The following is a 25,042-nucleotide window of genomic DNA, read 5'->3' on the forward strand; positions in this document are numbered from 1 at the left end:
CCACCAAACCTGTTGTAGTTCTCAGGCCGCCGCCGCCACCCGACTGGGACACTACGCTTTGTTTGCTTCGGTACGCTCGAGGGATACTGAAATTACTCTGTGAGGTTCTTATTAACACCACAAGTTAATATAATTCAGAAGTGAAGACATATAATTGACGATTTGTGTCGGTATAAAGTGTAATAAAAGTGTGGTTATCCTTTAGTGCTGTAGTAACTTAACATGACTTACGTTATGGATGATTATCAGACATGTTTTATTTTCAAGAATCTCATACAACAAAATTAGTGGTGTTAGCCATACCGGAGTAATTGTTTAGGTACTAATGAGCGTGGTGGGCAGGTGAGGGCAGTCGAGGGCTAGTGCGAGTCGGGTTACCTGGTGTGCGGGTGGGTGGCTGGGTCCGATATGTTGTGTCCCAGGTATTCGGGTAACAGCGCGTGGGAATAGCTATCCGACACTACGGAAACTGAAACCAAAAACCACTGGATTCTGTCCACCGCCTGGATCTAAGTGTAACAAACTGGGTGTCTAGTGGTTGGCTTCATTGATCCGTCGTGTTGGCGGGGAGCTCACGGCCCAGAGCGCTGACCCAGACGTCACTATGTAAACCGAGATCTTTTCTTTCATGAAATGGTCAGACACTCACTAAACACAACACATGCCACAATATAAATTATAATACACACTATAGAAACACTTACAGGTGGCGACTTCTCCTCAACATCACTGTCAAACCACAACAATCTTTTCCCTTCCACATTTCCGCCGCACCTTTCTTTCACTCCCTCTATACCACCACCTTCACGCCCAACTCCCAACCCCCAAAATTCAAGGATTTCTCCCGCCCTTAAAACTTCCTGCGGGCGGTGTTGTGCACGAGTCAAGGCCCCGCGGCAGACTAGGGGGCGAGGACCCAGCTTCACAGGGAGTGTGGACTTGTAGTGGAGGCGAATTTTCATGATATTTTGTGTGTGAGTGTCGCCAAGGGTAGCCAAACGCATGGTCGACGATCCACAACCTGAGCTGCCGGTGCTGGGGTGGGGATAGGGCGGAGGGGCGAGTAAGGGAGAGTGGAAGGGGAAGGGGGGGAGAGGCGGCAGGCACGTACGGTCTGGGGGAGAAGGGAGTAGGGGAGAGGGAGAGGGAGGAAGAGAGGGAGAGAGAGCAAGCGAGGGAAGCGAGGGGAGGTGGGCCGAAGTGAAGCGCTGATGTGAGGGAGGAACAATGTGTAGGGGTGAGGGGAGTTCTCTGTGGGTATCATGGCGAGAAGAGTTACTAATTATACGAGGTTATTGCACTAATATATTTAGATTAAAATTTAGTTGTCATTAGTAAGTGAAGAGGCAAACAGTTCACCTCGTTAGGTGTAAGTGAAGAACCGTGTGACTGAGTACAGTGACTCAGTACCCTCCCCCCTCCAGCATTGTATCATCACACACTCCGCTTTAAAGAACCATTAAACGCGGAAAATAACACCACCCTTCTCTCTCCTCCTCAAAACAAAGGTGCCCGTGAGCAGCGGCGGGGTCCTCGAAGCACCACAAAAAGACTAAACAAAGCCGTTCTCCCGTTCAAGCACCACAGCCATTCATTAGGCAGCGGGAAGTGTGTACAGGTGACTCGATGTCTTGGCCGGGTAAACGAAACAGCCCCGCTCGTAACGTCTTATAAATGACTGGTACCAGCCCCTCGAGGAGAGCTATTAGTCAAACTCAAATTTAGTCTCGACTCTGTATTTTTTTGCTACATGAGCGCTGGCTCTGAGGGGTTGTGTGTGGAGTGGGTTTGTTTTTCTGCCGCTGAGAGTCAAATTGAGGGGTAATTAAGCCAAGTTGAGCTCACATATGTGTCCAGTAAGACGAGCAAATGTTGAGATCTCAGAGGAAAATTCCCCTCGATGGAGAAGGATCGCAAGATTAAGTTTCTTTTTAATGTTACGCTTTTGACAAGTTAGGGGAGCGTCAATTAAATGTCTTAACTGTTTCTGGGAATTAGCGCCATTTTCTGTGTGTGAGAGTTCTAAAAGTAGCTTTCATGAGCCTCGTTCATCCCACCTCCGTCACGTGTTATTTTTTATCTGAACAAAAGAAGACGAATGTGTTTATGGAGAGCGTTGCGTGTTAACGATCATTCTTGTCATTGTTACAGTCTGTGGCGAATCATTAAAGCCAGTCTTATGCCCATGTGGTCGTCGGCGTCCCTCCCAACCACCCAGGACTTGAAGGTGGGCGGCGAGGGCCTCAAAGTGACGTCGTTATCGAGTATGGGTGTGGGCGGTCACGGGCGGATGGGTGGCTGAGGTGCCGACACAGATGCCGCCCGCCGCCCTCGACACGGGCGGGCGAAGAACATGTCATGGGTCGGTGCCAGGCGGGGAGGGTCGAGTGCCATAGTAGGATGTAGCACCGTTGGGGTAGTGAGGATAGGATGGGAAGAAGACACTCAATCATGGTGGCACTGTCAGGTCATGGTGGCACTGTCAGGTCATGGTGGCACTGTCAGGTCATGGTGGGAATGTCAGGTCATGGTGGCACTGTTAGGAAGACTTTGTGCCAACGATTATACACCACCAAGTATTTATGGCTCATATAGACAGTGTAGGTAAACAAACTCACGTTAATATTTTAGTTTTCCAATAGTTACGCGCCTTGAGGCCCCGCCCCTTATACCGTCTAAATTCACCCCACCACCACTATCACCCACCACCACTATCACCCACCACCATCGTCCTCACCATCATCCTCACCACCATCGTCCTCACCATCATCCTCACCACCATCACCCTCACCCACCACCACCCATCGCCGCCACCATCACTACCACCCACCACCACTCATCGCCGCCACCATCACTACCACCCACCACCACCCACCAACCCTTACCCCCCAACCCGGCACCAACGTTACCGCCGCCCAGTAATCACTTGTGAGACCTTCTGCGCCCCAGTGCCTACCATGTGCTGCTCATATGTGCCATTTAGTGCCTCACAGAGTGGCACCGGACCATCCATTATCAGGCCAGTCAACACCAAACGTTTCATGACGCACTGAGGATGTAATAATTTCTAGGATCGAGACAGACCTGACTTCCATGTTTGTTTCAAGAGTTTGCTGGACTGCTGCTCTATAATTCAACGTGTGTTTTTCTTCCCTGCAGACAGGGGTTCATTTATTGTGTTCTTTATATGAAACTCACTGCATTTGGCAACATCATGAAGGCGACAGTCGGAAATTTATAGGTTTAAGTCTGTCGTATTTCAATTCCTAAAGTCTTTTTTTTTGTTTAGCCTAAGCTGACAAAGATGTATCATGGCGTCTCATGTGCAACAACTACACATATGGTGAGGGAAATCTGGTTTAGTTTTAATATTATAAACTTTTTTCCTCCCCTTTACTTACACGGTTCATTAAAATCTACCCATGTGGCGAGGTTAAGCGGGGAGATACAACTAAAAATCTGACATCAATTCACCTACGCCATAAGGTTCAGGTTCAACTGCTCCATAGTACACAAAATGGATCTCGTAGAAAAAAAAGTGCGTGTAACTGTCTCTTTACAACGGTATAATTACGTCATTATGGTGTTATTGAATGCATGGTGAAAATCAGCCATACCTCAGTGACTGACTGTTCGCCTGACCAAACATCGTGTCCAACACTATTACATGATTTCAAAAACGCTTAATGGCTGTTATAATGAGACTAATATTACCGAGGCGCGCGGGATACAATGAAGCTTTTAATGCATCGTCGATACAGCGGGTCGTGCAATGTTGACTGTAGATAATCTCCGTGAAAGTGGCCCCCAACGCTAATATAAAAGGTACTGCCATGTTCCCTACTCGTCTCGCTAAGACAAAGGAACCCAGCAGACTTATCGCTGTGCCGATACAATAAAATGCAGACTCTTAACCCATTAAAACATGCGGTCATGACGTGTTACATGGGGGGCTGTCGGTGTCATGCCGGGCCGGGGCCTGACATATCTTACTGCCGCCTTCACGTAGGTCTCTTATTATGCCTTTTAAAGATTTCCACAGGACGGGAACCTCCAGCCGATGCCTCGATGCCCCGCTTGCAGGCCTACCTCCCGTAGTGAGAGGCAAAGAGGCATGCTGAGTCCGGGTTAGATATATTTCACTGCGGCTTTCACTGGTAACACGAAGAACATTAAAAAAAACACTATACGGCCTTACAGGACTTATGAAGTTATCACCCGATGAGTCCCTTCCCCTCCCCCTTCCCTCCCCCCCCCCCGCCCCTCAGTACAGCAGGTGACATGAAAGATGGCCTGTATCCTGTCGTTGGTTTACGTGTCCTTAAAACATTATGTCAGTCATAATCAGGAGAATCAGGAATCCCTTCATTAGTGTTCTGCTGTGACTCCAGATCCCTAAGCTCAAGTTGTAACTCAACACTGGGACTCTGACAAGACTTGAACCTCATATATCTGACTTAACTCACATGACACAAGTAACAGTTCCAGTTAGATCACAGATGCTGACTATTTCTTGGTTGTTACCTGGTAGTAGTTTACATGCTCAGGTGTTTGTATCAATATATTCTACTGACATAATATTTTACAGAACTGACATATTATTCTATTATATCTAATCATTATTGTATTAACATCTTATATAAGCTTACTGTATCGATATATTGTATAATTTATTACTATACACCTTCGACATAATTTATTCAAATATTATCTGAGTGAAATGTATTAGAAAATTGCATCAGTACATTGTATTAACATATTGTATAATTGGATTGATTTATCATATTGTTTAACATTTATTATCATATTGTATCCTGTAAGCGCAGTGTAATTGTTTTAGCATATTGTTTAGTCACTGAGAGTTAATATATTACACCAGTTCATTACATCAGTGTATTGTTTGAAGTCTTGTTCAGTGACGCTCATGTAACTATAACAAGACACGAGCGAGTTACTTAAGGCATAACTCATTCTAAAATCGTGGAGTGATTGGTGAGCTGGGGAGTGATTGGTGAGCTGGGGAGTGATTGGTGAGCTGGGGAGTGATTGGTGAGCTGGGGAGTGATTGGTGAGCTGGGGAGTGATTGGTGAGCTGGGGAGTGATTGGTGAGCTGGGGAGTGATTGGTTATCCGCTGGTAGTGTGTCTATCGAGGTATCGCTTTGAAAATAAACAGGAAAAAAATCGACTGATCAGATGAACGAATTGAAAATACAGTACATGTGCCAGAAGTAATTTCGGCAGTTCTCGCCATGAAGCTAAGACTACAGGAAGCCTTGTCTGGTCATACTGAAGACACTAATGTTGAATAAATTCAGACAGATAATTATTTCAAAAGAGGTTCCGTCCCCCTCAAAAATGCTCAGAGTTAAAGGACCAAAAAATGAATCAAAACTTAATCGTGAAATTCCATAAGAAAAATAGAATTAAACTGAATTAACCAAGATGGAGGAAGATGTCTTAAGAAAAAAAAACAATAAAATACACAGCTTTAGCAGATACACCTTAATGGCCTTAATTGCCTCAAAGCAATGAAACCAACTCTCAGTTTTGGCCGAAGAAACGGCCACCGTCACGGGTAGTTTGGTAGTTAGCGCTAATTGGTCATCAAAGCGAAGGGCCCTCGAGTGTATCACATCATTACGTATTTGTCAAGTCCTCTTAAAGATGAAACGCAATATTTTTCAGCTGAGGAATATTAAGAGAGAGAGAGAGAGAGAGAGAGAGAGAGAGAGAGAGAGAGAGAGAGAGAGCGCGTTTGTGTGGCAGCAGAGGAGTTGAAGTAACATTGAGGACACTTAATTATTAGGAAGTAAGGTTGTCTCTGTGCTAAAACAAGGAGGAGGAGGAGACATGTATATATAAACATTACGACACATATTTCATAAGAGATATAAAACAAGATGAACACAAAGACCTTATTTACAGCTCGCCAGAACAGGATGATTTATAGATCCACATACACCATTATAACTCAACCCCCGCGTAAACTCTACTTTATAATCTCATCATAAAAACACAAACAATAATTAATATCAAATCTGTCTCTTATAACAAGAATTAATCTATAAAATGGGAGGATCTTAATTGGATTATATTTATATAAGTCTAAGGAGTCAAACATTCCCAGACTATAAAAGAAAATGCGTTCTTTTTCCTCGAGCTGTAGATCAGGTTGTAAGAGAAAACGGTTACCTTCTGCCGGGGCTGGAAGGTGGAACAAGAGTCGGAATACTAACACTCACCTGAAAAGAAAGAAAACGGAATTAACTTACAGCGTCCACAAAAGGTGGCATAATGTTTTAAAGAATACCACGAACAAGACCCTTACCTGCCTGAAGAGCGTCCATAAAATGGCACAATGTTTAAAAGAGTACCACGAACAAAACCCCTACCTGCCTGAATAACATCCACAAATTGGCACAATGTTTTAAATAATACCACAAACAATACCTCTAAATAGCGTCCACAAATTGGCACAATGTTTAAAAGAGTACCACGAACAAGACCCCTTTAGTTGGTTTGGTTGTGTGTCGATGGAAGATTAAAAACTGCTAACTCGTTCTGTTCATGATACCTTTTTTTCATTTAACATAGTCTTGCATATAGTTAAGAGCTTTCATATATCTATAATTCATATATGAAGTTTATGGAATTATATATAACACAAATTAGTCTCTATATTGCAATGTCACTGGAATAATCTTTCTAAACAACCATTGACTATTGAAATATATATAAACTAAACTATTATAATTCTTATCTAAAGGTTAAAGCATTCGTGTAAATCAAAATTAGCTTCATGCATTTTGTGTTCCTTCTACACTAAGACAATCCCTTCATGAATGATGTATACCTGTAGAAATTATCCTCATTCACTGTATAATTTACCTATTAATTCTCCTTTAAGCTAAAATTCACATTTCAATCATTATCATCTTATAAACAATAGCAAAAGACAATAACCAAACAAAAAATTATTATTTACTACTAGTCTCATCATAAATATTCAAAAACTCTCATAAAAACAAAATCCCTTCATATTAACTCCTATACTAAACAGATTCCAAAACAATATTAGGAACACCAATAATCAAATTACTTTCATTAAATTTCTATTACCTTCTATCCTCTACCTCGTTACATATCTTATACTTTTCAATCTAATCATCTTACTTCCCTTCATTAATTCATATTACCTTTAAATCTCTATCTACACAAAATAAAACCGGTGGGAAATGAGAGGCGGTGCGAGCGAGTAAACAGTATTGCAGTGCAGTTTGTGAGGTGCGGTAAGAGGAGGCAGACCGCTACTACTGTACTACCAAGGCCACCTACTCCTACTCCTCCCTCTCCTCCTTCTCTCTCTACTCTCCGGAACAAAAGCTGTGTGTGAACTCTCTCGGTGTGAAGAACTAGTGCATAAAATTGGGATGAAATAAACTAAAGCCCTTGCAGTGTGTGTGTGTGTGTGTGTGTGTGTGTGTGTGTGTGTGTGTGTGTGTGTCAGTGTCTGTGTGTGTGTGTGTGTCAGTGTCTGTGTGTGTGTGTGTGTAAGTCTGTGTGTGTGTGTGTGTCAGTCTGTGTGTGTGTGTGTGTGTGTGTGTGTGTGTCAGTGTGTGTGTGTGTGTGTGTGTGTGTGTGTGTGTGTGTGTGTGTGTGTGTGTGTGTGTCAGTGTGTGTCAGTGTGTGTGTGTGTGTGTGTGTGTGTGTCAGTGTGTGTGTGTGTGTGTGTGTGTGTGTGTGTGTGTGTGTGTGTGTGTGTGTGTGTCAGTGTGTGTGTGTGTGTGTGTGTGTGTCAGTGTGTGTGTGTGTCAGTGTGTGTGTGTGTGTGTGTGTCAGTGTGTGTCAGTCTGTGTGTGTGTGTGTCAGTCTGTGTGTGTGTGTGTGTGTGTGTGTGTGTGTGTGTCAGTGTGTGTGTGTGTGTGTGTGTGTGTGTGTGTGTCAGTGTGTGTGTGTGTGTGTGTGTGTGTGTGTGTGTGTGTGTGTGTGTGTGTGTGTGTGTGTGTGTGTGTGTGTGTGTGTGTGTGTGTGTGTGTGTGTCAGTCTGTGTGTGTGTGTGTGTGTGTGTGTGTGTGTGTGGTGCATATAAATCTATGTAGAGTGATATTTAGTAAAGTGTCATTATTAATATTATTTATATATGTAAGATAGTATAAACGACGTGTGAATGTTTATCTCGTGCTCAGTAGTGTAACGAGGAGGTGCAAGAGACAACAAATAAAACATGAAGGCAATAAAGCGCACGGAAGTAGTGGTGGAGGTGGTGGTAGTAGAACTTGGAGTAGTGGTGGTGGTGGTGGAGGTAGTAGTAGTATTAATAGTAGTAGTAGCAGTAGCAGTAGTAGTAGTGGTGGTGATTCCTCTAACATTAAGTTTTTATGTATATTTCCCGTAGAGTTTTTCCTCACGCTACTACAATACGATGCAAGGAAAAAAATATCAAGCAGGAGAAAAACAAAAAAAAATGTATAAGTAAAAATGATCAAATCTAAAAAAAAAAATAATAATTAAAGAACCACACGAGAGAAAATACATTTATATAGTACAGGGCGAAACAGATCAACAAATGACAAGTGTTTTTAGGGAAGCGTCAAGACAAGCGCAGGCAAACTGAACCCTTTGTGTTTATTTACCTTTGGATGAGTTCTCGCCATAATAATAGGGACCAGACACTGAAAATGAAGACAGTTAAATTTTATAATCACTCAACAAACACCTATGGTTATTTATACATTTATTCATTATATTTGGAGAGAGAGAGAGACATGGAAGTTGTCATTATATTGTGAGGGTGAGGAGAGAGGAATGAAGAAAAGGGAGGGAAGGAAAGAAGAAGGAAGGAGGGAAGGAGAGAGACAGAAGTAATAACTAAGTATTGTAGCTCATGTTGTATTTTTCTTCTTTATTTACTTTTTTATCACATTTTATAAAGTAAATCTTGCACAGTCACTAAGCTTTCTAAAACAACACATATCTCTTGCTTTTCATTTCTTTCATATTTTGTAAGAAACGTATACTCGTGCACCGAATTAGTTACAGAAATATATTAATCCTATATAATATAACATGGTATAAACAAGAGAATGATATAGTTTCCCATCAGAGAGAGAGAGAGAGACTGACTGGCTGTGGTGATTCCCTCCCTTCACACTAGATGGCAGCATCAGGTAGCCCGCGACTTAAAACTGGTTCACCCCGAGAGACTGTATCCTAATACCATCTGTTGGCCGCAGCTTGAACTAACCTCGGCGAGCATTCGAACCCAGATAAAACCTTATTTTTAACACAAGCTGATGAAGTAGGGGACTATATGACGGAGTATTTAAACTTGCATGTAGATTTGCCTTATAAAATCATAATATTACTCTGATGGATACACTAAGGCATTACTTACTTTAGTGAGTACGACGCGAAGGATATGCGGGGTTTAAAAGAGCTTTATTTTTTGATACGCTTAATACGTGAAATCATCGACCAGCATAGCGAAAAAAGCAAAGTGCGAAAGACGAAACTACGAAGGTTGTTATAGAAGTAACACAGTGATTCAGTGTAGCTTCTGTTGGTCGCGTTACTGGCATCACTCGGTAACATTTCACACCGTTTGTGCAGTGTGAATGGAATTTTGGACACGAAAGAGGAAGTTAGTGGTTATAGGGTGTATATATTACTTATTTGTATGTGTTTATCCCTTCAATACATACATCCGTACACACACACACACACACACTGATCGCTATAAGAACAGCCCAGTCCCAACCATTGTAAAAATTATCAATAACATGTAATAAATCAGTGTATTCACTCCCAGTAAACACTGCTCCCTACACTGTCACTATGTTGAAATGAACTGTAGTTTGAGCTGATCCCCATCTAAGTTACTATATGTCTTATTTGTGTCACTTATGTCACTTGTATATTATTTGTAATTCGTAACCCATTCCCCAAATATGTAACTATATTTTCAGCCTTCTGGCTGCCAAGCTTTTCAATAAACCGTTAATTATTATTATTATTATATTATTATATGTGTATATATATATATATATATATATATATATATATATATATATATATATATATATATATATATATATATATATATATATATATATATATATATTCAAGTAAATTTACGTAGTGATATATGCAGGAGCTATTGGCGTTTATATTTAAAGCCATGAGAGCAGGATGAGTCAAAAGTTCACCGTGACAGAGCTCAGCCAACGGTCAGTGCGCGTTACAAAGAACAACAGTTTAGAGAAAGACACGAAATAGGAAGTTTTCTTCTCATACAAAACACCGGATGCTGGACACTATACTATCACCTGTTCGAACGCGACCACCACCACGACTTCCAGGGACACGCTCGCGCAATCTTGTCTCGTGTGTTGAATTATTTCCGCATTTTCACACTCGTCCTTCACTGTTCAGTAAACAACACAGAGAGGACCGTCAGACTACTGTTCCGAAGTACAAGTATATCCTATTTCGTCTGAGTAATGAGAATCTTTCACAAAATCGGAAAAGTTCAAGCGACGATGCGTGGGAAACAGCGGCGTCATTGTAGCAAGACGGAAGTAAACTCTACGGGATATTAACACCGGGTTCTGTGGCTGATTAACTCTACGGAGATTTCACGTCATTGTATGTTGAGGTGAAGATGACTGTACGAACCTGATCAAAGTGATGATTATTTGTTTATTAAGAAACTGTCACCAAATGTTTGTGGTGTTAATGGAATGGTGTTGTGACTCCTTTAAAGCATAACTTTCAAGCCTCAGATAATTCAATAGCTTAAAAACACGGATTGAATTACCTTATCAGTGTTACATCGATAAGGTACAGTTTTTTGATAAGACGGAAGATCTTACACCTGGAGAAAGATAAGAAACGTAGAAAGTTATTACAGAAAAATACACGAAAACAAAAGCAATGAAGGAGAATAAAAACGCATAGCAAAAAGTGAAGAAAAGAATTAAATAAAAGTTCAAAAGAAAAAGTGTAATTAAGAGAAACAAAATCGCATACGAAACAAAAATTAAACACTTATACAAATTATCTATCTACTGTGACAGCTCTTACCACAAGGAGATCAAGACAACAGTAAAACAAGAAAAACAACAAACAAAAAACAAAGAGAAGCACGAACAATAACAAGAGAGACAACACGAGACCATTGCAGTTGAATTATCCACCTCAGCTCATTACCTACAGGCGCCATCATACACAAGACCATAGAACCTGCATCACACTCACCCCTCCCTCCTTAATACCCACAATAAATACGTTAGTACCTCACCTGAACAATTTAATGCCGCAAGAGAATGCATTAATGCCTCAGGTAGACGATTCAGTGCTGAAAATGAAGGAGTTAGTGGAGTTAGGGTGCCTAGTATAGTATGAAGGAAACTGCTGTAGGTAAAATGAACATCGGGGGGTGTGAGGTAAGACGGTCTGGAGTGGGTGGGTGGGTGGGTGTAGTAGAGTCTGTTAATGTCACCGTTGTAGGTAATGAGAGATAATGACGGGTCGAGTATTAGTGTGGTGTCGCCTCCAGCCACCAGATGTCAGGTTTATCTGTCTCTCCCTCTTAAATAGCTCATGTGTAATTTATTTCCCGTGTTGTTTATTCCTTTCTAGTGAGAACTTCGCTGAGGAATACTTACATCTTATTTGATCGACTATTTACACGGTGAACTTATTGATTAAAGAGATGTATATTTTTCTGTTTGATTTATTCCAAATATAATTTTCTCTTATCAGGTTTAATGTGAGGTCGTGTTTAGTTTATGGTAGACACGTGTCAAGACTCGGGCTGCCTCATAAACTAGGACACCAATAAACACATACAGTCTAGCGACGGAGGTAAATCTATAATTGGCCTTCATGACAACTGTACAGGTGCTAAGCGTTGATAGCCTCAGGTGGATAAGAATCACCTGGTGTACTCAGTTTTCCAAAGGGTAAGTCTCTTTTACGACTTATATAAACATCCTGGACAGACATTTCGATATCAATCTATAAACACGCGAGAGAATATAATACAGGTCGCTATATTCTCAGGTGTGACTCCAGCATAAGAAATTCCAAGACATTTCAGGAATACCAATTCATCATGACGCAACTCAGTAAGGTGTAACACAATAACGCTGTAAAGATAATTTGTTTGGAACTTCGTAATTGGGCATCTTTCGCATTCCATCGCCATAGATGTAATGTGTCCATCGCGATAGATGTAATGTGTTAACCCCCCCAGCTGAGGAATGAGAGGCCAGGTGTAAATGGTACCCACCAGGTTGTTCCATGGACTGACTGTTCTGACGGCTGAGTTTTATCTGCAGCGCATAAAACGTCCACAACAACCTCTTAAACAATTATACCTGCAACACTTCTAGGCTTTGTTTATTTTTATCATGTGTACTTAAACGAAGCCATAAAATCTAACTGACCGATAATTTTAGTGTTGGTGATAGTGTGATGAGAGTTGAGATGCCAGAGATATATACAACTTCCCGATGGTAACTAATGTAGTGTAAGAGTCGACGGAAGAAGCGTACAACATCCACAACACTCACGGGAGATAATGACGCTGCCAGGAAGGAGACATTTCACTCGTTGGGATTCTTTAACGGTTCATAAATAATTCATTTCCTATCGTTGTCATAAAAAAAAAACTGCGACCTACTTTCCTCACATGCCAGATACATATATTAGACAACAGACGTAATAATTATTTTTAGTCTTATCTAACTTTATTTTCTGTATATAAGCGACTAACGTTAATTTACAGTCGCCAAGAGGCATGTTATGGGATGATTATGACGTATTGAGACGTATCTTCACCCCCATCAAACGTCTACCTCGTGTTGACGCCCCCCCCCCCCTCGAGAGGTCCCATAAGCCCCAGGGGACTTTCATTGAGCCACCACGACCAACAAGTCCACCTACACGTCTAAACTGCCGAGTCCATAAGATCAGGGCATAATTAGTGATATACTAAACATGTTCAACCCAGCCAAAAGCCAAGTGTTGATATCATTAGTGGGCGCCCGAGAGACTCCGCCTTCATAATGATCTCGTAAAGTCTCGTCCAGACCTCGCGATAACTTACGAGACAGTAGTGACTCACCTCGTTATCTGATCCAGGGGACTCCCGCAGCAACACCAAGACTTACCACCTCGTTGTTTTGAAATTATACGTTCCCATTGACGGATATGACGAGTGAGGTCTTTGAACGGCTATGATCGTTGTGTTATTATTACGCAAGATGATGGCTGGATACATTGAAAGACGGACTGTTTAATTTCAGGATTTTACGAGTTTGATTCATTATTTAAATCATTTTACCAATATACTACGATCGCTTTCTCTGAATAAGAAACACGCGTGAATCTGAAAGATAGTCTTACTGGCTAAAGGGATCGATAGGTAACTTAAGACATTTCCTTAATCGTTATTACTATCTAGGAAATAATGATTATTTATGTTACTTTAAACGTAATTCCGATATCATGTTTGCATCCAGACGAACTTAAAGATTTAAAGAGAAATGTCAGGTTGGTTGAACTAGCATTTTCGAAACTCGCCAAGTGTAAGAAACATTGATAATGAAGGCAATCTACGATGATTATCTTGAGGAGGGACGGCCGCGACTCCCTCCCTTCCTACGAGGGATGCTAATCTCCGGCAGCGCCACAATTACACAATTATAGACGCGATATGATCTGGGAAAACAGGCCACTTGCTTTAGCTCTTGACTTTCACTTTGATGATGTATGATCGATATTTCCTAATTATATTTTATCTACTTCTTGAGGTTCATTAGTAATTAAAACAACTTTGATGTCTATATAGATAAGATTAATTATGCAAGTGGCATTTGAATGAACGTCGGGATCCGTGAAAGCTGTGCCTTCACTTTTCATCTCTCACAGAACCATCATGTATCTGAGAGAATGTAGTAACCGGAAGAAAAAACAATAACAACACGAGGTTGGTGTAGAAGCGTCAGTGGGCTGGACTACTGGTTCTTGCAGGAGCTGTACTCTAGTGAGGTAATGGATTCGCCCCATCAACCTGTGAATCTTCGCAGAAATTCATTAACTCGAGACAGGGTCGTATACTGGTGCTTTAATTATGGCTAGACAGCTAAGAATCCTATTAATAAAATTCAATTAAGCATATCCCGGGCGAGTCTACCTGTGGTCCACCAACTAACACACGCTTCTCCTCTACAGACTCTGATCGAAAACTGATTATCATTGATTTTCTGCTCTCCTTTGTGCCGGTCTTGTACGATGGCTCTTGCAAGTCAGCCGCAAGTTATAAGATCAAGTAGATAATAATCATATCCCACTGCTCCCTTAAAGCATAATTACCAGCGATTCAAGTGACGCTGCTGTACCTGAAGGCATAGCACACCGACGTACGGTATTATCAGGCCGGTGCTGTACTTACTGCACCCTAGTGGATAAAACCATCGCGTGGCAATACGGCACTCGAAGGTAAAAACCTAATTGCCAGTCAGACAGATACGACGAGTGGAGAAAGTTGTTACCACTTACATGACAGCAGAGGTCACTTACGTCTAGCAATCACCCAAGTCCTCATCAGTTAAGTCTGACAAAATTGACGGCCTGTGTGTAATTGTGTACTATTTGGCTCTTGTCGAGGAAGTTTTTATACTATCTTGAGAATATCTAGAAAAACTCACACACATTCAATGAACATAAAATCTTGAATGAAAGCTTTTATATTGCTTGAAGGACAATAATTATTATAATACTTCGTGAGGTAGTATGTAGGAGCCAGCCTGGTGCTGCTGTCAGGTAGCTCAATCCTTTATTAACAGACAGGTACGTACATCAGCTACACGACAGGGCCTCAGGCATTACTAATTGAAGAAATAACTGTTACTGACCTTCATACTTCATACAGTGGATATTATCTCTTTAAATAATTAGTTTTTACTGGAGTAGAAATTTCCAATAAAACAACACGACTCTTAATAAACTGTGTATTAATAATCAAACTCCCGGTTTAAGAAGACACAAGTTCACTTTACTCCAGCAGCGAAGTTAAGTTGCCTGCTGACGCCTCACTGGGCAGAATTAAAGTCTTATTAAGTTTTGTTAAAGCGGAACCTATTCAAGGGCTAACAGTCAGCATCACTGATGTAACTTCACCTAATGAGAGCGATCAGACTCGCTCATAAGCCGGACACAATTAACAAGTTTTTAGGTGCCTGGCTGGGTGATGTAGATGCATGGGGCTCAGGAACCTCAGTGTAAAATTGCAAGTTTGTAACGGCAGTATTTACATATAATCTTAAGTAAATAATACGAAGACACTTTTTGTACACTAGCCTACACCCAGCAGCAGGAAATCTTGTTAAGAATATTAACCTCTGCTCTAATGGAACGTTCTGCCTCCACCATTACTGTTAAACCGTAGAGATATTAGCCAGGTCTTGTGACCAGTTTCCTTGATGACCCCAGTAAATGTCAGATATGAGGCTCAAATGTCAGCCAATTTGACGCTTTAATTTCACACCACCTAGACGATGCTACAGTAGTTATAGCCAAGAATTATAGAGGATTAATTAACATAGCAACACCCACTCCATCATAAAACTTTAACTTTGGGTTACTGAAGACACTTATTTCACCCAAAGGAGACGGGTTTGTAGAGCGTAGGACATGTTACTGTGGGTGCGCGCGACCACTAAGGTATTAAAGCGCTAGATGTTAATGAGAAACTTGCACGCTCGTCCGGTTACCTGGCGCCTCTCCCTCCCCATCACCACCACCACTGTGCCCTTCACCTTGCTCAGCCACCTCCTTCTTGCGTATAAGATCCTTCATCACCTCAAACCTTCACTACACCTTGCTGTTGTTATCTGAAGCTACTAAGTCCTATCTTATGTCGTCTCTTCAGTTTATCGAGGCCTTCATCCACCCACCGTCTCATTTAGTAGATTTGAAAGTCATTGGCCCAGTTTCGATGAAGCGCTACACATACTCAGGTACGTGGAGGTTGACACATGAAAAATGAACTTGGTTAGGTTAGGTTAGGTTAGGTTAGGTTAGGTCTTATGTGCATGATTCTTTTTAGTTCAATACCAACCCACTAAGAACAAGACACATGTGAGGGATGGATTATCTGTGCTTAAGAGTAATGGCCATACACACGAGGCACACTAACGCTGGATGCAGGAGGTAAATAGTTTAATCTCTGCCCCAGATGAGTGGTGATAGTACCAGACACTTCGTGACTCCAACAGTACAGAGACACAACACCTCTACTGTGGTGATGAACGCGTCCAGAGTAGACAACCTTTTAGATTATCATTAGTTACCTGCCATTTACTTTTCCCTAATGTTTCTTTTTTCTTTAAGTTTTTCTCTTTATCAACTCTGTCCGCCAGTGGAGCTCCTCTCACGATCTATTCTGCTAAGAGTGAATAGATATAGAGTAGGATAAAACCACTTCTTTTATAGGCTATGAAAGCCCGGGATCCCTACACTGAATCGGCGTTTTGTACACAGAATAATCGTTCGCGCTCTGCGGCCGCGTGCTTTTCATACACTCCATTCTTCCCTCAGGCCGCTTTGTTTTCATTTTAATTAAGTTCCTCTCTCCAGTAACCTAGCTCCATCAAACTGATCTTTTGTGAGACACGGATTTAAGAGGAGAATTTTTAAGAAACAGTTAAAGAGAATTATCTTAAGCTAATGGCTGACCTATACAGAGCACTGGAAGTTAAGTCTACACACTGACCTCTGCAGCGCCCACACAACACACCGCTGCAGGTCTTCACAGAGGACCACCTATCTTGCCTATTCATCACACATGGTAATATATATTCCAATAAGACTAAGGTTAATTCCAATGACTAATTTCACTTGATATGCTTTATAAATGTATACAATTTCGTTCCTCACTTTCTCTTGTCTCTCAGTCTCTCTTACACTGATCTCCCCCCCCCCACCCCCAGTGTGTTTGTCAAGGTGCAGTAAACACCGGCCACCAGGATGAAAATTAGTAATTAAATCTTCTGGTTAGCAGCAATTATTGATACTCCATCACAGAGATACTTTTAATTAACAACCAAATGCATCAGGTCAGTTCACCTGTAAAGCAAACAAGTTAAAGCCCACTTACTGATACTAACGAGTGAGGAGAGTCTTAGGTCCACTGATTATAATCTATACTCCTGTTTGATTCGAAAACTACCATAATTAAGACACCCGATAATCAGAAATTATTGTGTGATTAAATTGTGTATTAAGATGGAGAAATTTGTTTCCTGCAAGATTAGACAGATCACTAATTGGTTTGTTTAACTGATCATGCAGGTCGTCTTAACCACATCTACAGCATGTATACCCACGGGCTATAATCACAGGTCGTACCTAAGTGTCGTACTAACAGGACGCATCTATGGGTACTACCCCAAAGTGGGATAGCACGTTGCTCCTTAGTTAACAATTACACCACAGGACCAAACTTAATTACCAAGTTGCATTAAGTGATATAGCTGCAGGAGTCTCTAAAGAGTTATTAATTTACGAAGAAAAAACGCTGTAGAGGTGTCAGGTAGACCCACCCAATAATAGGATAGATGGAAGGGGGATGGAAGGGGAAGTAACGGGAAGAAGGGAACTGATGAAAGATTGATGGAAGTTTCGTGTAGTGATGTGAAAATACAACCCAGGAGCCTTACTCTACCCTGTGCGTGTTATAGTATGTGAAAGCTCCCAGTTTTTCTCACACAGTTCAAGACCTTTTTTACGTCACTGATCAGGTATATACAGGTCGATCTTTTCTTGTGTAATTTAGAAGCTTCCATTTCCACGCGGGTCAGGAAGTCACATCTGAAGGTCAGGTACTAATTACTAGATTTTAATTATGAAAAAAACAACAACAACGACTACTTAAGTTCCCAATTACTGAAAACGGGAGGTTTGGCCACGAGGGGGAACTTTAAGCGTTTACAAGGCCGGTCAGGATGGGTTTACCGCGCTGATCCTTCGTCTAGTCTAGTTTGTATGCGGAGTGTGCGCTGGTTTTGAGCTGCATTCCGTAAAACTATAAAGCATGTAGGTTTTTGTGAGGCGCTCTCCCACGATGTGTAATGACTGGCAATCAGCGGCAGTTTATACATGGGAGGGAGACTAGTTGAGGCAAAGAAGAGGAAGGTGGGAGGGGTGGGGTGGGTGAGTTGGAGAGTGGGTGGGTGGGTGGGAAGGGTAGGTGGGTGGGAAGGGTTAGTGGGTGGGTGGGTGAGTTGGAGAGTGGGTGGGAAGGGTGGGTGCTATGGAGTGGGTGGGAAGGGGGGGGGGGTGGACTCGCTCACTCCCTCTTCCCTTTTTCTGTGAGGGTTGTGTGAGGGAGAGTACGTGTTCTTTTTTTTTTCCTGTCCAAGTTATACCTTTTTCGGGGTATTTTCTGCTCTCTCTCTCTCTCTCTCTCTCTCTCTCTCTCTCTTTATATCCTTCTTTGCTATATCTTTCCCCTTCTTAAATATTTCCCTACGACCTACACTGATCATCCTATAACATGCTAAACTACTCTTTCCTTCCATCCTTCCATCCTTCTCACTCTCCCATCCTTCCCTTACCCTCCAGTCCATAGCCTCAGGTGTTCATCAGCCTTCACTACCTACAAGCTACCACACAAGTTAGCAACATCAAGACCGCTACACTATTAACTAATTTATAAGATACGGTTGTTTTTAATTCAAACTCCATTACTGCCATACCGAGAACACCTCCCTTATGGTCTCCGTATATAAGGGTGAGTCTTCTCTCTAACAAACCCCTTTTAAGATTTCAACAAGATCCTCAGGCCAACATTAACAACTATGAATATCAAATTTCTTCGGTGAGTTGGACCATTTTTACTTTTCCAACGCTTCACTAGTCTGATAATATGGGAATAATTACTCAAGCGGCTACAGAGGAGTTGATGGAGGGAATGTGTTCACTACACCAGTTTTTAAACCTCAAGGGAATGTGTTTTCCCCCCACCTCCTTCTTGTCCTCCTACGTCTCCTCCTTCTTCCCCTCCTGCGTCTCCTCCTCCTCCTCTCTCGATTCATTTCGTTTTATCCAAAGCGTTGGTTATATCGACCGCTGCAATTATGCCACGACTATCAGCGTATTACTATAATTATCAAGCTAAGTGTGAAGTTTAGTATAATTTAGTATAATGCAGCCTAGATTATATTGTTTATAAGAAATAGTTGGGGACCTGGGTGTAGCCTAGACTGGTCCCCGGAGAGTGGAAAGTCAAGTGCAGCTACAGTCTAATCATGAGTTATGGAATATTAAATAATAAGAAATCAAACTCCAATGAGAGTCTAATTAGAAGTTATGAAACAAGAGATGATGGAGTTTATGGCGTGCGTGGCGGCGCGGGGCCAGGCGTCTTGGCTCCTGCCATTAGTGCCATAATGTGGACAGCTCTGATCCCTTAATGAGTGTAATCTTGCTGTCGCTAAAGCCCCTTTTTCAGTCACCGCGATAACACACTGATAAGAATGGAGTCATAAAAATGGCACTAACATCTAAGTTATAGGGAGGAGATACGAGACAGGAGGTGCTAGAGATTAATAGGGGGGTAGAGGGGGGATTAGTATGGTAATATGAAGGTGGTAATAGGTTAATATGGTATTATGTGGGGGGAAAAGCCTCAGAGAAAGCGCTGTGAAATATGTGTTGGTTGGGGGGTTCAGGTGTGAAGGAACAGGAGGTGTCTGTATGAACGTTACGGAGAAATTGAAAATGATGGGATTTAGGGGAAGAAGAAGAAGTAGTATGATAATAAAGAGGTGAAAATAAGAGAGAGAGAGAGAGAGAGAGAGAGAGAGAGAGAGAGAGAGAGAGAGAGTTCATTTCTCCCTTTTTTACCACTAAGACAATTGATCCTCTCTCAAGCCACAACTTCTGGTATTATATTTGTTTATTCGTGTTTTACTTCTTATATTGCTTATCTTTTTTCTTCATTTGTGTTTCTTATTCGTTCTTTGTACATATATGGAGTTAGTTTATCAGTTAATTGTGAAAATTTTGGTTTGTTTCACTCGGAATCTAAACCCCACTATCTATCTATCTATCTATCTATCTATCTATCTATCTATCTATCTATCTATCTATCTATCATTCACTATATCCTTCTCTCCCTATCCTGCATCATTCATCTTTCTCATCCATCATCATTCATCTTTCTCATCCTTCATTATTCACACAGTATTATTCTCTTCCATCATTTTCATTCTTCCTCCTCCAATCTCATCAGTCTCTCTATGTCCTTCCCCCTCCCTCCCCCTCACACCTCCCTACCCCACACTGGTACTTCCACTGGCTTGACAGGTCTTGTACTTAGCAAATTGATGCAGGGAAGATGGCAACTTGACGGGGGTGTTACCGAGCTGACGAAGGCCTGTGTTAGGGAGGGGCACCAGGGACCACAGGGGCAAGGGAGGAAGGGGGGGGGGGGAGAAGGAGACAATAGAGAAGTCGATTAGAGATAGAGAAAAAAAAGATAAATAAACGGTTGTGAAATAGAAATTGAAGATTATACGGTGTTGTAGTTGTGTGTTTTTGTACTGATTTTAACTTAATATGAATGATGTAAAGATCGAATATGGTATGAGGAAAATATGATTAGAGGAGGAGGAGGAAAATGAGAAGCAGCGCTGTTTCTACCCGTACACGCCATTAACAAGCCGCCTTAATTTTATGGCATCGTCAAAACTGATGCTGAGCGTCACGGGCGTCACGAATGACTCTGGGCGTGTTGGCTGAGGTAGTTTACAAACCCTCTCTAATACTTCAAACTAGACGGAAAAAAGTGATCTGTTGGTTACACCTTTTTGGTTCACTCGTAGAGACTATAATGACCAAGAGAGGAAAAAAAACCCGAGAAGTTTCACACGCACAAACACAAGATAATTACGTGGAGGTTCTTTTTTAAATCTGGGCCGAGGAGTGAGAGAGAGCGGTGTCCCTTCCCTCTCCCTCCATCCCCAGGGAGCTGTTGTGATGGTGGCAGCTTACGCCAGCTACAGTGGAGAGTAGATTGTGGATGTGTTAGTTTTACCGGTGAGATTGGGAAGGATGTTTGTTGTTGTTGTGCCTTGTAGTAAGAGAACGGCTAAAGGAGAACATTAAGGGGCTATTGACGCTGCTAGAATGTGGATGTCATGAGGGTCTTAAACCGTTACATTAAAGTGCGTGGCGCAGGTGTGTGGGGGGGCGCTGCTGCTGATGAGCGAGCGGTATACTTCTTATGTGTTGTGATCACAGTCAGTCGCGGTGTGATAGATCACTGCATTAACACAGTGACGGGGCCTGCCACGAGGAAGGTGATGGAAGTTAAATCTGTGATGTTTACTGACGATGATGAGGAAGATGTTTGTCGTCATGGAAATAGTAATATTGGGAAGGAGATACTGGTGTTGGGGAGGAGGGGGTACTGGTGTTGGGGAGGAGGAGGTACTGTGTTGGGGAGGAGAAGGCACTGGTGTTGGGAAGGAGGGGGTACTGGTGTTGGGGAGGACTGTGTTGGGAGGAGGGGGTACTGGTGTTGGGGAGGAGGGGTACTGGTAGGAGGACTGGTGTTGGGAGGAGGAGGTACTGTGTTGGGGGAGGAGGGGTACTGGTGTTGGGGAGGAGGAGGTACTGTGTTGGGGAGGAGGGGGGTACTGGTGTTGGGGAGGAGGAGGTACTGTGTTGGGGAGGAGGGCACTGGGTGGTGTTGGGGAGGAGGAGGTACTGTGTTGGGGAGGAGAAGGCACTGGTGTTGGGGAGGAGAAGGCACTGGTGTTGGGGAGGAGGAGGTACTGTGTTGGGGGAGGCACTGGTGTTGGGAGGAGAAGGCACTGGTGTTGGGGAGGAGGAGGCACTGGTGTTGGAGGAGCCACTGGTATTGGGGAGGAGAAGGTACTGGTGTTGGGAGGAGGGTACTGGTGTTGGGGAGGAGAGGAGGAGAAGGTACTGGTGTTGGGGAGGAGGGGTACTGGTGTTGGGGAGGAGGAGGTACTGTGTTGGGGAGGAGAAGGCACTGGTGTTGGGGAGGAGAAGGCACTGGTGTTGGGGAGGAGGGGGTACTGGTGTTGGGAAGGAGGGGGTACTGGTGTTGGGGTGGAGGAGGCACTGGTGTTGGGGAGGAGGGGGTACTGGTGTTGGGAGGAGGCACTGGTGTTGGGGAGGAGGTACTGGTGTTGGGAGGAGGAGGCACTGGTGTTGGGGAGGAGAAGGCACTGGTGTTGGGGAGGAGGAGGCACTGGTGTTGGGGAGGAGAAGGCACTGGTGTTGGGGAGGAGGGAGGAGAAGGCACTGGTGTTGGGGAGGAGGCACTGGTGTTGGGAGGAGGAGGCACTGGTGTTGGGGAGGAGAAGGCACTGGTGTTGGGGAGGAGGAGGCACTGGTGTTGGGGGAGGAGAAGGTACTGGTGTTGGGGAGGAAGAGGTACTGAGGAGAAGGTACTGGTGTTGGGGAGGAGGGGGTTCTGGTGTTGGGGAGGAGGAGGTTCTGGTGTTGGGGAGGAGGAGGTACTGGTGTTGGGGAGGAGAAGGTACTGGTGTTAGAGAGAACTTACTTGAAGTATACCAAGATCGTAATCAATGACAACACCAAGACAGAAAAAGGTAATACAGTAATGTGTTGATTAATATTGACGGTCCGGCTAAAGGGACACACACGCTGACCTCCTCCTTCACTTACTTGGTAATCAAATGGGAATCTCTAGCAACGAATTTTCTTTGGCTTACAATAGTGAGGTGGGCGTGAGGTGGGCGTGAGGTGGGCGTGAGGTGGGCGTGAAAGTGGCACCAGTGACCATTAGGAGGTTATGTGACCGTCTGGGGTAGTTCTGACTATGAGTATTTTACCGAGAGACGTGGCTTAGCTGACTGACATGCAAGGGCTGGAGTAGCGGTGTCAGCGTGGTTGAGAGCGTGACTGCGGCTGGCAATGTCAGCGGCGTGATCTGTCAGCCTGTAGTGCTCCTGTGTCACTCACGGCATGGCGCCAGCAGAGAGAGAGAGAGAGAGAGAGAGAGAGAGAGAGAGAGAGAGCAATTCAATCAGATATATAAAAAAAATACCACAATGACATTCCCAACTGGAAATTTGCTCACGTGATACAACAAGACTTACTCTGCATACCACAACAATACTGACCAAGTGCAGCCCTCATCACTGGCACTACCATTTATTTGTTTACATCTGTTTGAGCATGACTTATACACACACACACACACAAACATGCACGAGCAGGCACACACACACACACACACGTACACACTAAGCTACTAACTCCCCCGCCTGCGAGCTGGCAAGTTTCCGCTTATGGTGTAACCTTGTCAAACGGGCCAGCCGGCGACCCTACACACTCCCCAGCGTAACCAAACTCAACCAGACACGCACAGCCTCCGAGGCGAAGTTTGAGGTTTAATCGGTAGACTCCGGGGGTGAGGTAGTGAGGTGATTGAGGGTGTCGTGTCGGTGTAACGAGGTGTGGTGTATCTGACAGCATCGTTCGTGTGCCTTGGGTGTCGTTGACTCTTGATACCAGAAGGCTGCTGTAACGCTGGCTGGTTCTCTCTCTCTCTCTCTCTCTCTCTCTCTCTCTCTCTCTCTCTCTCTCTCTCTCTCTCTCTCTCTTCCCTCGTTCATCTTGACTGCTTCATCTAGTTGGCTTCACAGTTACTACGAGAATTATGTTCAGTAGATCCACCACAATTATAATACACTCAGTTACCGCTACTTAGACCATAACCCGATGAACAGGTAAACACAGGAGAGGGAGGAGCAGGACTCAAGAGATAATATTGTGAAGTGAATATATTATCTCGAATCAATCTCAATTATCCGTGGCTGATTTAGTGCATGTTTACGGCTCATGGCTGAGAGCTCCACTACCCAACACGAGAGAGAGAGAGGGGGGGGGGGCAATGTGTAGAAATATATATTACAAAAGAAAGAAAACATGAAAGAATGGAAGGACGGGATAATAAATAAAGTGGAGTGAGAAGATAGAGGATAACCAAAAAAGAGAAGAGACGAGTCACTTGTAAGCTGCACAGATACTGTATTTATTTTTTATTCTCCGTCAGTGAATGGGTCAGTCTAGTTAAATGCGCGTCCATAGATAAAGAAACCGAGCGAGTTTATATATATATATATATATATATATATATATATATATATATATATATATATATATATATATATATATATATATATATATATATCCTAACCAACACCACCATCACCATCACCACCACCAACAGCATCACCACCACCACCACCACTACCACCAGCACTACCACCAGCACCACCACCACCACCACCACCACAACCACAACCACCAACATCACTACTACCACCAGCAACAACAACAGCAGCACCAGCAGGAGGAGAGGCAGACCCTTCACCGCACAGGTGTATCAGGGAGAGGTGGAAGCAGTTACCAGAACTTGTGCAAGAGTGACGTAACAGAGCTCTCCCTACACCCCCACCCACCCACCCACTCACTGACACCTATGATGCTGTGCTGGTGATCTCTCTCTCTCTCTCTCTGGTGCTGTATTGGTGATCCGTCTCTCTCTCAGGTATTGTGCTGGTGATACCTTCTCATTGGTGTTGTGATGGTGATCCTTTGCTTTGTCCGCTCACGTGTTGCACATTCTTGGAAAATGATTCATCAAGACCGTCGTGCCTGAGTCTGTGGACGACGTAACCCAACCTGGTCTAGACACGAGCCACTGTGACGCCGCCCACATAGCGTTATGGCTCTTTTATGACTCACGGGTCAAAGAGCAACTATGACAACATGGCTCTCCCCGCACACGTCGCGTACACACACACACACACATACCGAGAGCAACTAAACGGACACAAGCAATCAAGGATGTACCATAAACAACATCTTTACGCACACACACACACACACACACACACACAGTACGAACACACGCACGCCCTCAAACATACGCCACGCGCATTTGTACGCCCACACGCATTCCCCCA

At 43.3% G+C, this 25,042-nt stretch overlaps 1 protein-coding gene across 18 annotated transcripts in view; it reads right to left on the reverse strand.

Annotated features, from left to right (window-relative positions):
* The window catches only part of LOC121855821 (paired box protein Pax-5-like), a 171,580-nt gene that overhangs the window by 90,705 nt on the left and 55,833 nt on the right, over nucleotides 1-25,042 (reverse strand). For 14 of the 18 annotated variants that reach the window (XM_042350951.1, XM_042350955.1, XM_042350963.1 and 11 more), the window contains 2 exons: nucleotides 8,636-8,674; nucleotides 6,239-6,244 (listed from right to left, as the gene is read on the reverse strand). The exons of 1 other annotated variant lie outside the window; for it this stretch is intronic. In XM_042350951.1, the coding sequence (XP_042206885.1) occupies nucleotides 6,239-6,244; nucleotides 8,636-8,674 (45 nt within the window). The remainder of the gene's footprint in view (nucleotides 1-6,238; nucleotides 6,245-8,635; nucleotides 8,675-25,042) is intronic. 3 more of the 18 variants (XM_042350952.1, XM_042350948.1, XM_042350953.1) reach the window with 2 other exon arrangements.

Source organism: Homarus americanus, unplaced genomic scaffold (genome assembly GCF_018991925.1).
Source record: "Homarus americanus isolate GMGI-L3 unplaced genomic scaffold, GMGI_Hamer_2.0 scaffold14072, whole genome shotgun sequence".
In the NCBI taxonomy this organism is placed as follows: Eukaryota; Metazoa; Arthropoda; class Malacostraca; order Decapoda; family Nephropidae; genus Homarus; species Homarus americanus.